The 12459-nt window shown below is 44.1% G+C and overlaps 1 protein-coding gene across 3 annotated transcripts in view; it reads right to left on the bottom strand.

Moving 5' to 3' along the window:
• dtx1 (deltex 1, E3 ubiquitin ligase) overlaps positions 1 to 12459 on the bottom strand; it is a 47785-nt gene that overhangs the window by 11479 nt on the left and 23847 nt on the right. For all 3 annotated transcript variants that reach the window (XM_071482395.1, XM_071482394.1, XM_071482396.1), the window contains exons 3-4: positions 8515 to 9262; positions 140 to 201 (exon numbers count right to left, since the gene is read on the bottom strand). In XM_071482395.1, coding sequence (XP_071338496.1) covers positions 140 to 201; positions 8515 to 9262 — 810 coding nt within the window. The remainder of the gene's footprint in view (positions 1 to 139; positions 202 to 8514; positions 9263 to 12459) is intronic.

Below are 12459 nucleotides of genomic sequence, written 5' to 3'. Positions count from 1 at the left end.
GGAAAAAACACTAATGTTGAATGTCTTTCTAGATATACAAAAGTAAACCTCTAACCAAAAACAGAACTTTTCTTTAACAAAAATTGTATAATTTTGAGCTGATGTCCAAGAAGATACTACACAGCAAATGTTGTCTAACCTGCTAGCGCTGGGTGCACTGGTCCAGATCCAGTCAGGTTCTTCACTGGGAGGGCAGGAACGCTACCAAGGGAAAGAAATACAGAGTTAAATAAAGTAATAATAAAGAAATAATGTGACCTGCTCACATCATACATTCATTCTGGGTCATACCACCACCTCTACTGGCTATTTGGTCGTGCCAGTTCTTGTTCTTGTTCTAATATATATATATATTTGAAATGGCCCTGTGACCTCTAAAATGTACAGTAAATTATCCTGATTGTGCACCACAGTTGAGAAAGGACGGCAGCTAGTTCTGCTCAGCATGACATGAAAAACACTCGAGTTAAAGTGTCACATGTGCTTCACCACAGAGACAGGGACAACTGCGATGGGACGAGACAGCTTGACTCATGTACAAAGCACCGCAGCAGAGCCTGATTCGGGATGACATTTGGAGAGGCTGGACTTCATGGCAAGCAGAGACAACAAAGGCAGTTGACTTGCGCTTTTTCAAGATCTGTGGAGCAGAGCGGACAAAAGCACTTTGGGCATTAATATGAGCACACAAGTCACTGAGTCTCTTTTCAGAGGGCTGGAGCCTCAATTCAACCAGCATCCCACAGCAGGGGCCACAGAGCGGCAGAGCCCAGGAGCAAGTTTCCTTTCCTCAGGTTTAACAGGAAGACTCCAGTCACAGCAAAGTTAGTCATTTGATAGAAATGCTGAGTTTATTAAAACTTTGATTAGAATCAAAATCTCTTAAATCCCCTTACAGATCAGCAAACAAGCTACACACACACACACAAAATCACACCAGATGTAGTTGAGAAGTGAAACAGCTGGAAAACCCCAGAACATCAAGTGAAATCATTTCATGCATCTTGACCATCCAGATTAAAGCCACTATGTGTGGTATCTTTCTGTAAAAGAATACAGTCTCTGTGTTGCTATCAATCATTCCCTTTGTCTTTGGGTTAGAATCATACACAGTATATAAAAATGGACGTACACTCTGGGTCTGAAAAGGTAAGCCACTGTGGAAGGACCTTAAACCTGCTGTCTGTCTCATGACCATCAGGGGGCGACTCCACTTGTTGCAAAAAGAAATCCGATTGTATTGAAGTCTATGGAAAAATGCCCCCACTTCTCAGTTGATTTATTACCTCAGTGAACATTTTCCTAATGGGTTTATGTTTATTCTTCAATACAACATGATGCTCTTTTTTTAAATCACGGTCCATTTAGAGGAAAATAAACGACAAAGCAGGGTATGCATTAGGGTGGGGTGATGTCGCGGTGGGCTGCCACTTGGTTAGAAAACTGTTTTAAATGGAAGTCTAACAAACTCTGATGCACTACCTGCCGATTACCACACAGCAGAAAGACACGGTTGGCGACTAGCTGGTGAACACTGTGGAGCACTCAGAGGCTTGAGAGCCAGATATTTTCTCAGGAGTCGGCGGAGTCCAAAAACAGAAGTAAAAGAGAAAGAACATCATCAGCCAGGTGGCTTTAAACACACCTCCACATGAATGCTAATGTTGCTCCGTGTCTGCCAGTTGTATAAATAGGCAAGTGTTTGCTAACGGTTTTTTAAGATCAACGCTTTAGGATCAAAATGTGTAAAAAAGAATCGATATGGATACAGTATTAGCTAGCTAGTTGCTAGCCTAACTTAATATTATTTGTTGGTATATTCATATTGCAAATCGGTTTAGCAGTGAAGATTCAGTAAATCGTTCATTTTGTCACCATGTTCATCCCACCACATATTTGCTTTCGTTATTGTGTGCTGTCGGCAGCAATGGGCACTGTGTCGGTCGCTGGCTTGTACCTGTGTTATATATGTATGTCCTTACATACATGTGCGCCGGGAACAAACAAAACAGGAACATGCTCATGTAGACGTTGCTCCACAGCACCACTGGTGGACAAAATTATAATGATAATTGAGAGTTATAATGAGAATTATAATAAAGAGATGGTGTTAGACATATGACAGCAATATCTTTTCCGTCATTTCTGCTTTTATTAGATGTAGACATGTGGCAGGAAACGCAGGGGAGAGAGAGAGGATGACATGTAGCAAAGGATTTGAATCTGGGCTGCTGCAGTAAGAACTCAGGGTTGTTTGTGGTATGTTCTCCACCAGGTGAACTACCAGAGCTCTTTGACAATACCCTTTTAAATGCATAACATAAACGCAACCACAGCCATCAGCTTATGTATCTCCCTGCGTACACCTAGCACTATGGATTCCATCTTTCTCTCCATCAAATACAACAGAAAAAGTGCATAATTTTTTTATTTTTTATTTTAAAGAAAAAAAAAAAGAAAAAGTGCATAATTAATGCAACTGTGGACAAAGCTTCTTCACTTGTGAACAAGAGAAGAAAAACACAGGATGGGTGTCGAGATGGTAGGTTTGCTTTTTAAAATGGCATAAATAGTGAGCGGATATGGGTAGAAAAATTTAAAAACAGAAGTCGCGAGAAAAAAAAAGCAGGTGTGAATGGGTAACCGCTCACTCAGTCACTTGTTAGTTTTCTCAGTTTATCAACCACACACACGCACGCACACACACACTCTTGCACATATACTTTTGAATCTCTCTGCTCTTTGACCATGAAGCGACTGAGGTCTCTGGCACTGCAGCTCCCAGGGATTTCACAAATCCGCATCAAGAGACTGCTTTGATATTAGCGAGAGCCTCTGTTCCTGAGCCAGGGGAAGCCCTTCAATAAGCTGAGCGCAACAACACGAAAGGACGTGGGGCCTGGCTGAGGCTGCGCCCCATTGCATCTCTGGTAGGGACTGTGTCTCACACCAGTGGACCAGAGACGAGGAAGAGCTGACTCCTGTGGTGTGCGAGGTGATGTGAGTCACAGTGATGTGCAGTTGTGATAAACTCCTGAAGTCAGGATTGTGGAATTCAAGGCGGGTGTGACTGTGTTTCAAGCTACAGCGAGCGATTGCACTCAGGGATCGAACTCACCTGCCGCAGTCTGTGCTTCTAACAAAAACGAACCCGTTTACTTCACAGTACATACAGCAAGCCCATCACTCAGCGAAAACAGCAGTTTGAGTCAGGGGTTGGCAGGATATTCTGTCTATCTGGAAAATGAATGTAGTGTTTGTTTTCACTGTGGAAAATGTGGGAGGCAGAGCAAGTGACAAGCGACAGAATATCAAGAGCAAAAAGGTGATCGGCAAAAGCAGAAAAGCAGAATTTAATACTCACTAAATTCCTGTGGGCGGTGCCCAGTGGGAGAGTTCTTCCTTCATTTAAACATGCACTTAGGCCTGAATCAAATCAAAACACTCTGTGGACAAGATCCCCGCCTTTATGAGAGCGTGTATAATTTAGGTTGTTCACAGAGAGTGCTGTGATCAAACAAATAATTCTAATTAGTCGAAGAAATGGGACAGCACACCACGAGAGCCCTTAACACTATCTCATTGTGCGATGTCTGCACATTTTGCACAAACTCGACACTCCTAAAAGCATGCAGCACAGAGGATCCGTCAAGGATCTGTAACATAACATTTCATTAAGAAAGCTTTTCATCGTTATTGCTTTCCAATTCCAGCAAAGGGCTCACTGTCAGCCGGCGAGTGGATGAAACAGCCGCGCACCGTGAGAAAACAAAAAAAAAAGAAAGAAAACAAAAAAAAAAAACAAACAAAAAAAAAAACAACTGATGATCACACTGATCATTATCTGCATCTGCTTGACTAAAAGGCGCAAGCTAACATCCTTATCGACACTGGGTTTATGGTTGAACTTGTGAAGATGGATAGATCCACATCTTGCAAAACAATTTGTCATTGCGCTGTAGAAACTGCGTCGCACAAACTATTTTCATACAAGGCTGCGCCCTTAACCTGCCAGTCGACCTGTAGCCTGTGTGCGGCTGCCACCCTCCATCTCATTCTGCACACATTCTTAAAGAAAGGTGCACCTCTGGAGGCACTGGTCCTGTCTGTCCTGGCTGCACCTTGAGCACTGAGGTTCAAGACACATGCCACCTCCTCACACTCTGCTGACAATCCCTAATGCTGGATGACTTCCAGGGTTTGACTCTGGCTTTAACTCTTTCCTGTCCCTGCTTTTTTTCTCCTTGCTCTTGAATCACATGTCTCAAAACACCATCATCCCTTTTGTGGAAAATGTAGAAGTGCAACTTTTTAAAAAAAAAAACATGTTGCTGGCATCAAATTCAAATTGAGCATATAATTTTCATACAACAATAAAATTTCAGCATTCGATATGTTGTCTTAATTGTATTTCCCATTAAATATGGATTGACATGATTTCATTGGATTCTGTTTTTATTTACAATTTAGTGTCACAACTTTTTTGGAAACGGGGTTGTATATCTTTTGTCAGTGCTGATTTCTAATCCCTGTGCTACAGGACTGAATCCTGACAGCGTCTGAACAATAGGCTCTGTTGGCTCGTGCTCAGATCTTATGAGCCATTAAACCTCATCATCAGCGTAAACAAGCGCAGACCTTCCGCCTGTCCACCCAGCCCTCCGGTTTTGACGGTGCACATTCAACAAACCAGACTGAACCTCATCACCTCTGCATTTCTTTCGCCCTGCCAACTCTAATTTTGCTCTTCCTCCCGACCTCTGTTCACTTCTTTGCTCGCTTCTGTCCATCTTGCATGAAAAAAAAAAAACCTTTGATCGAAGACAGTGCTAAAGAATTTCCTTTGGTGCTATTTTTCACATCTAATGCTGTAATTTCTGACCTAAAACCAATGCAATTAAGTGATAAATCCAGCCCCTTCATACCTAACCCATTAACACCACATTAATTATGGTCCTTGTCAGGTCAGGGCATGGGGGTCGCTATCCCTCTTCTGACTCCTACTCAGTACCATCCTTCCTTTCCTGAGGGAACCTCCAGCCCGCCTAGAGGACTTAATCAGACTGAGAGCGATGTGATTCCCCAAATAGAGAGACCACATTAGGCCTAGTTAGGAAAGTGCTGACGGAGGACTAATATCTCCTCATCTGTTTATTATGCACCATAAAGACAGTGAGAGGAGGGTTGGAGGGAGAGAACTCCACGAGTACTTGATTGCATATTGATGTGGCTAGCAGGAGGTTGAAGCAAACCGTACCCCCTGCTACAACTGGGGGGAAACAACATGGGTAATGCGCTCTGCAATGCACCTGAAATGCCCTGAGAATAAGCAATAATGACACCAAGCATTTCCAAATTGCGCCAGTTTGGTCCAGATGAGCACTCATGATTAATTCAATCATTTCAATATTAATTTTCATCTTATGGGGAGCGCCAGAGCAGAGCAGAGAAGCAGCCCGCTGAGGGATAATGATCTCTGCACTCGACACACAGCTCTCCAGTCAGGTCCAGTCCACTCAGTCGAGTCATAACAAAAGGAGCTTGTAAACACGGCTAATAGAAGCGTGCACGTGTAAACACACTCTATTCAAAAGCTTTTTCTTTTGTCTGAAGAAGACTGGACTTCCTTTTCTTCTTGCCTTTCATCCTCCCCTTTCTTCATACCTCTGAGCTTTTCACAAAAAGCAATACAATACAGTAATTCTGTCAAAAGACAAGCAGCGCCCACTGGGGGCGCCTCGGTGGCGCCTCAGTGACCCACCTGGTAGAACGCGTACCATTAAGGCTTAAGTCCTAACCACAGCGGCCCGGGGTTCAAGTCTGACCCGCGGCCCTTTGCTGCATGTCATCATCCCCTCTCTCTCTCCCTGACTTTTATCTGTCACTCTCTCACTGTACCTATCTAATAAAGGCATTAAAAGCCCCCAAAAAACCAAATAACTAAAAAAAAAAAAAAAAAAAAAAAAAAAAGACAAGCAGCGCCCGTCTTAACTCTGAGAAAAGGCAGAAGAGGATGTGGTCTCACTGGCAGAAGAAGAACTGAAAAAAAGAGATCGTGTGAAAATCTTCCTCTGTTCATCCCACCACAAAATGATCCGTCTGTTTAAAAGCTAAACAGACGGATCATTCAATATCATCACCTCTATATCTCATATTGTCTGCTCATGACATGGACTCGCATATTTAGAAACTGTGGTTTGCAAGTCATGTCTAGACCGAGGACAAGTGAGAACAGGGTGGAATATACATATACATATACATATATACACACACACACACACACACACACACACACATACATATACACACACACACACACACACACACACACACACACACATACATATACACACACCTCACTCTAGTGAAACACTACTCAACCCAGTTTTATATCATTGTAAACTGAATATCTTTGGGACTTTTTTTCTCAATTTCCTGCTGGTTCGTGGATCAAACGATTAATCAAGAAATTAATCAGCAGAATAATTGATGATAAAAATAATCTTGAGGACACAGTAGCTTTTCACTGTTCCTGACACATACATCAGTGTGAATAGTGATAGGGCAAAATAAAAAATTTTTTTAAAAAGTCTCTCATCACGATACATGACCGTTGTCTCACTATAAGCACAGGTCTTACAGGCTGCGTCGGCCCGGTAATAAGATAAACTGATGTGTTGACACAGACCAGCAGATGGTGCCACTTTTAATATTTGTGCTCGTAAGACACATGCATGAAGCAACACATGCTCCCCCCCCCCACACCTCCACCCCCTTTACAGGCCCACAGCCACTGGGTTCCTGAGACAATAAAAAGATCAATATCTGAACTGCAGCCTTCATCATCAATGATACACAGGTCATAAAAACACATGCTGCGCTGTGTGAGCTTACGCAAATATGAAATCAATCATATGCCAGATTATTTCTTTTGAAATCATAAATCCTTTTTACATTAATCTGGCAGAAACAGCAGAAACTCGTGTAAACAAGCCACAGTGTGCCAAATACCTTCCATGCACCCAACACCAGTTATATTAGGGTGTGGGTGTGTGAAAAACAGATCTGATGTTTTAGATTTTGTGTGGGTTCCTCTGTTATCTGTTTGTAGCACGCTTGTGGGAATGTGCGAGGGAGTTCACATTTCAGTTCGCTTGACTGTGTGTGTGTTTGTGAGCTCTCATGTCCTGCTGTGTGTATGTTAACCACACTCATCCTGTATGTCGAGCCACTCGCCTGGGAACCCGCGCACTCCGTCTCACCCCCTGTCTCTTCCTCTCATGCGCTCTCTCTCTCTCTCTGTCTCTCTCTCTCGCTCTCTCTCTCGCTCTCTCTGTCTCTGCATAAAAACCCTTTGTGCTGCGGGGTGAAAAGCGCGCACCTGAGCTTTCACTGAATTGTTGAAATACAGAGGAAACGTCCCCGAGTCGGTCCATCCTATCCTGGCTTTCTCTGTCACATATACCTTTGCAGAGAGACACAACCTTTCCCATCTGCTCACTGTATGAAACAAGGTCATGGCCCGCTATGATGAGCAAAAAAACCCTATACATTTCCTTTCAGTTACACAGAATCAGGCCACCGAAAGCGGAAGCATGTGTGCCTGGGTGAAGGACAGTATTATTCAAACATGCAGTAAGTGTGTCTCTCCCCATGAGCAGCGAGAACAAAATGGAATCAAATTAGATCAGGAGAGGGTTTATTTTAGTAAAAGAAAGCAGGATAGGGGACTGAAGTATCAGTTACAACGCCAGACACACTTCTTTTCCTCTGCTCCTTTCGCTGAATTGCTCTGAGGTCAGAGCGCTCTGCTGAAGCTCCCATTTTTCCTTGATCCATTATTCATTCTTCCCCAGTGGAGCTCTGCCTCCATGGCAAATAGGTTTCCACAGCTACACCAGAACCCTGCTTCATACACACCCACACCATAGAACAAAGACAGAGTCACACACACACACACACATCCAGATCATCCACGGTACGTACGACGTCAGACTTTTTCCACATCCCATGACACAACAACCACAGCATCTTGTGATAGTGGCAAATTAGTTGAAAGCAGAAGCAACAGAAGAGCTGCAGTATTTCACGCCTGTTGGGGCCAACATAAGCTCATTATGGAGCAGTAACCATGGCAGGCACACACACTAAGAAGAGAAGGGCTCTTCCCCGGTTAAAGAGACTCAGCTGGACCCAAGGCTTTTTCTGCAGATCCACTGGTCAGCACGTTAACGGGAGCAGTCATAAATCAGCAGAGCGATGTAGAGAATGACAGAAAATGACAGAGTACAATACACCAGACACACGCAGGCTGAAGCTTTGAGAAGCAGACAAGCAGAAACTGATATTGTCTCTTTGCTTTTTTTATCCGCCCATTACCTCAGCTGAACTGTAAATTCAAGCCAATCCGAGCACTATACCCGCTCTGCAACTAGTAACAGGCTAAAGCGGACTCCACTGTATCCAAATTAGAAAACAGGGGGAATGCATGACTGAGATTGCAAACATCATTACCCTGGTGGGATGGCTCCTCTGGCAGTGCCCATGGAAATGCGCTGGGTGCCCGGCCGGTTCAGGTTGTTCTGTCCGTTGATGGTGAGAGCGTGGTGGCCATGGGCGGATGAAAGAGATGGCATCACGGGGGAACAGGGGAAGTTGGCAGTGGAAAGTGGCAACTGCACCTGTTCAGCTTTGGCTTGCCCACCTCCCACACTTATGTTATTGTTGTTGGTGCCGGAGGAGCCGGATGTCGGGGACCAGAGGGAGGTCCCAGCGAAGGTGTTGCTCTGCCGCACTACAGTGAGGGTTCCCGTGGCGCCATTATTTCCCGCTGTCCCTCCGTAGAGCTTACGCCGCTGAGAGGCCAGAATAGCATTAGAGGCGGCTCTCGTGCTGTTGACCAGGATGCACTGCTGGCAGGAGCAGGGCTGCCCGGAACTGGCTCCCACAGGCCAGGACTGCGACTTGGGGATGGAGCCCATGATGAGCGGGTAAGCCAGGTCCATGCGTCTCCGCAGGCGTCTCTTGCGCTGGCTCTGCCTGTTGGTCTGAGACATGCTGTTGAAGTCAATGAGGTAGCAGAATCCCAGAGAGGTCAGGTCCAGCCAGGGGTGCTGCTTCTCATAGGCATTCTGGATGGTCACACAGATCTCCATGTCATAGGGCGTCCACGACCCGTTGTCGTTCTCCCACTCCCACACCACGCCTTTCCCTGGGGCAGACGAGGGCTCGTAGAAGTTCCTCTGCACTGGTCTCATGGTGCCTAAAAGCAAAGGGCAAAGGAGAGAGGCAACATGAAGACAGTCACTCTGCTTGTGTCTCTGACAGCATGTGTACAACTGACTCCACCTGTGTGCTTAGGTTGGATCACCAATGATTAATGTGCAGAAGAACAGATCCACGATGATGTATGTTCTGCATTTTTGTTACCTCTGGTGCCATTACATTAAGTGATTTATCCACAGAACATGGTTTTAAGCTGTTTAAATGTTTCAGTCATTAAAAGTGCACTCTAGCAGTTTAGTCTAAAGTTGGGGATCGGTTTAAAAAAGGAATATGAAAACCATGTGTAAAATTGGTGTCCCTTTATTTTAATGAAGGCAGAAAATGTTAAAACACCAGATATTTTCTTTATATAGTTTTACAAACACAGACTGTAGCCTCCTTTTCACCATTGTGTGACATTAACACTTGTGATGAGGGGCTACGGTACATAAAGGCTTAGTCCTAAGCCTCGCAGCCTGGGTTCAAATCCAACCTGCTGCCCTTTGTTGCATGTCATCCCCTCACTCTCTCTCTCTCTGACTTTCCTGTCTCCTTTTCACTGCAACTTTCAGAATAAAGGCAAAACTGCCCCAAAAATAACTTGGGAAAAAAAAAATAACGGTACGTACAACGTACTTGTGATGAGGGTTTGTCATTATATTTGACAATTAATGGACCAAAGGAATAATCGTGTAAATGACAAACAAGAAAAAACATCTACAGATTAATCACTGGTGACATCAGCCTGAGGCAAGTTGCAGTTTTAATGTTGCTTCAGTTTCAAGCTCATCAAGTGACCTAACAAGTGTTGAGGCAGCAACTTGACCGACTGAGTGAGATGAGGCGCAACACTTCACTACCTGCCTGAGGGAATATGGTTGCAAACTGCAGCATTAAAGCAGTGCCTCAAGAGTAATACAGAGATAAATTGCAACAAGCTGCGGTGCACATGTTCCCCACCTTCAGAGGCTCTGATTGTGTATTAAACTGCATGAATGGCCTTTAAGAATACCCACAATGCCCTTCTGTCTCACTCTGCACTGTACTACTCTGTATGGTGACAAGAAGGAGAGGGACGAGGAGTCGGTTCCTTGTACCTCTGCCCCTCTACTGAGGGCCACTCAGCTCCCACCTCCATTATAGCACAATTACGGCAGTCACGTGGGAAATCAGGACACCTTAGCCAATCCATCTCCCCGCCACACGTCAGCGAGGGTATCCAGGCACTCAGCTGGAGGCCGCCATCCCCTCCTTCCCCCACCTAATTTAACGGGTAAATGCACACTCTCCTGCCAGGGAGGACCACGGTGATAATGGAGTTATGGCAGTGTGTGCAGAGGATGAATGGGTGTGGGAATGAGAGGAGTTGGTGGGCAGCGGTTACCCCCTCGTCCAGCAGCCTGGTGCCGGCTCCAGAGAACAAAAATGCATCAGCAGAATCAGCAAGTCTGACCTTGAGTCACTGCTGCAGACGGCTGCTAAAGGACTCGGCTTGACGGCTAATTTCATTTAGAGCTGCTGAGAACCAACCACCCACACACACACACATACACACACACACACTCACACACACTCACACTCACAGATGACTGCTCTGTGAGCCAGCTGCCTGCGTCTCTCACATCTTCAGTCAGTCAACCATGCACAACCTTCCTTGCCAGTTGCACCCGTGCCTGTTCACAGCTTGCTCGTCTGATTTATGATGGTAATGAAAAAAAATGAACGATTTCCCTTAAAGGATTTCAAAAACGAAAACGCTAATTGATTTCCTGAAAGTCAGTCTTTTTCTCTTTTATTTTAGCGTAGCCGTGGAAGGCTGTGTGATGGTGAGCCACATGTCTGAACCCCTTGCTGTGTCTCCTGAGGAACGCATTAGGTTCAACACTTTCAACAAGGCTGCATGTTTCTGGCCACGATCAATAATAGCAACAGTCGCCTCACAATCTGAGATCGTATACCCGTCTGAATGAAAAAAAAAACTGTTCAAGCATTAAAAAATATTGATTTTTCAGAAAATCTGATGCTTAACTCTGGAACCCGAACATAATGGTAACACATGAGAGGCACAAATTGGGCCTCTCATATATTTTAACGCTGCCTCTGATCTTTACTTAGTTTCATATGATACACAACTCTGAACAAAGCAGAACTAACATTTGGGCCTTGTTTTCACAATTATGAGTATTACCAGTATAACATCATCCACACAAAAGTAATTACTGACATCTGGGAACATGGCGACTTTGCTAAAATGAAGTCTAATGGGACAAAAAATATGAGCGCTCTGTTGACCAGGCAGCTTGTACACTAGCTAACAGTGCAGCTCATAGACTGTATTCACGCACCTTTTTTTCACTCATACTTGCCACCCTATGACAAAAAGGATCAGCTTAACATTTAGGGAAATGCACTGATTTACTTTCTTGCGGTGAAAATTGATGCTACTCTCACACCTGTCTTTTAAATATGAAGCTAGGGCTAGGACACATGATTAGCTTATCTTAGCTAAGAGTGGTAGAGGGCCTGGCTCTGCTCATGGTTCAAAAATCTGCCTTCAACCACCTCTAAATCTCTGAGACCGTGACTGCCTAGCAACTAGCTGTTGTTTGCAAAGACAAAGCTGCACATAACTTTCTGTAAAACCACAAATTTCTATTTCTGTTTGTGCACAGATTAAAAAAGATACAATGTGTTAACTAGAGCGCTTCAGAGGTGCTGGTAGAAGGATTTTTTTTTTTTAAAACTTGGAACAGAATTAAATGGTTTCCACCTGCAGTCTTTATGTTGAGTTAAGCTAATGGTCAACTGGCTCTTGCTTCACGACAGTGATATATTCTCATCTAACTCTTGGGTGAGAAAGCACAATTATTTCTCAAAATGTTGAACCATTCATTTAAAGTTGAGCCAGGAAGTCAGTCTGTGATCATTTTAATGTTCGTCTTTGTTTTCTCTTTCAAATAAGTTTGGCTAACCTGAGTGTATTTCTAAAATGTATATGATTGTCTGACCACTTGTTCCTTACCTAGTTTGACTTCTTTTTGGCAATGTTTCCCCATTCCCACAAGCAGTAAACATAAGAAGTAAAACACTACTGTTACCAATAGAAACGATGGCCAAAATTACGAAAATAAGAACCAAGATCCAACAAACCAGAATTATTCTTTAAATATTTGCATTCCTATGCAGGGATTGTCC

This window comes from Trachinotus anak, unplaced genomic scaffold, assembly GCF_046630095.1.
Source record: "Trachinotus anak isolate AG129_WGS33_773 ecotype Australia unplaced genomic scaffold, CSIRO_AGI_Tana_v1 ptg000008l, whole genome shotgun sequence".
NCBI classification, from domain to species: domain Eukaryota; kingdom Metazoa; phylum Chordata; class Actinopteri; order Carangiformes; family Carangidae; genus Trachinotus; species Trachinotus anak.
The sequence above is the reverse complement of the archived record's forward strand: the minus strand, read 5'-3'. Positions and strand labels throughout refer to the sequence as shown.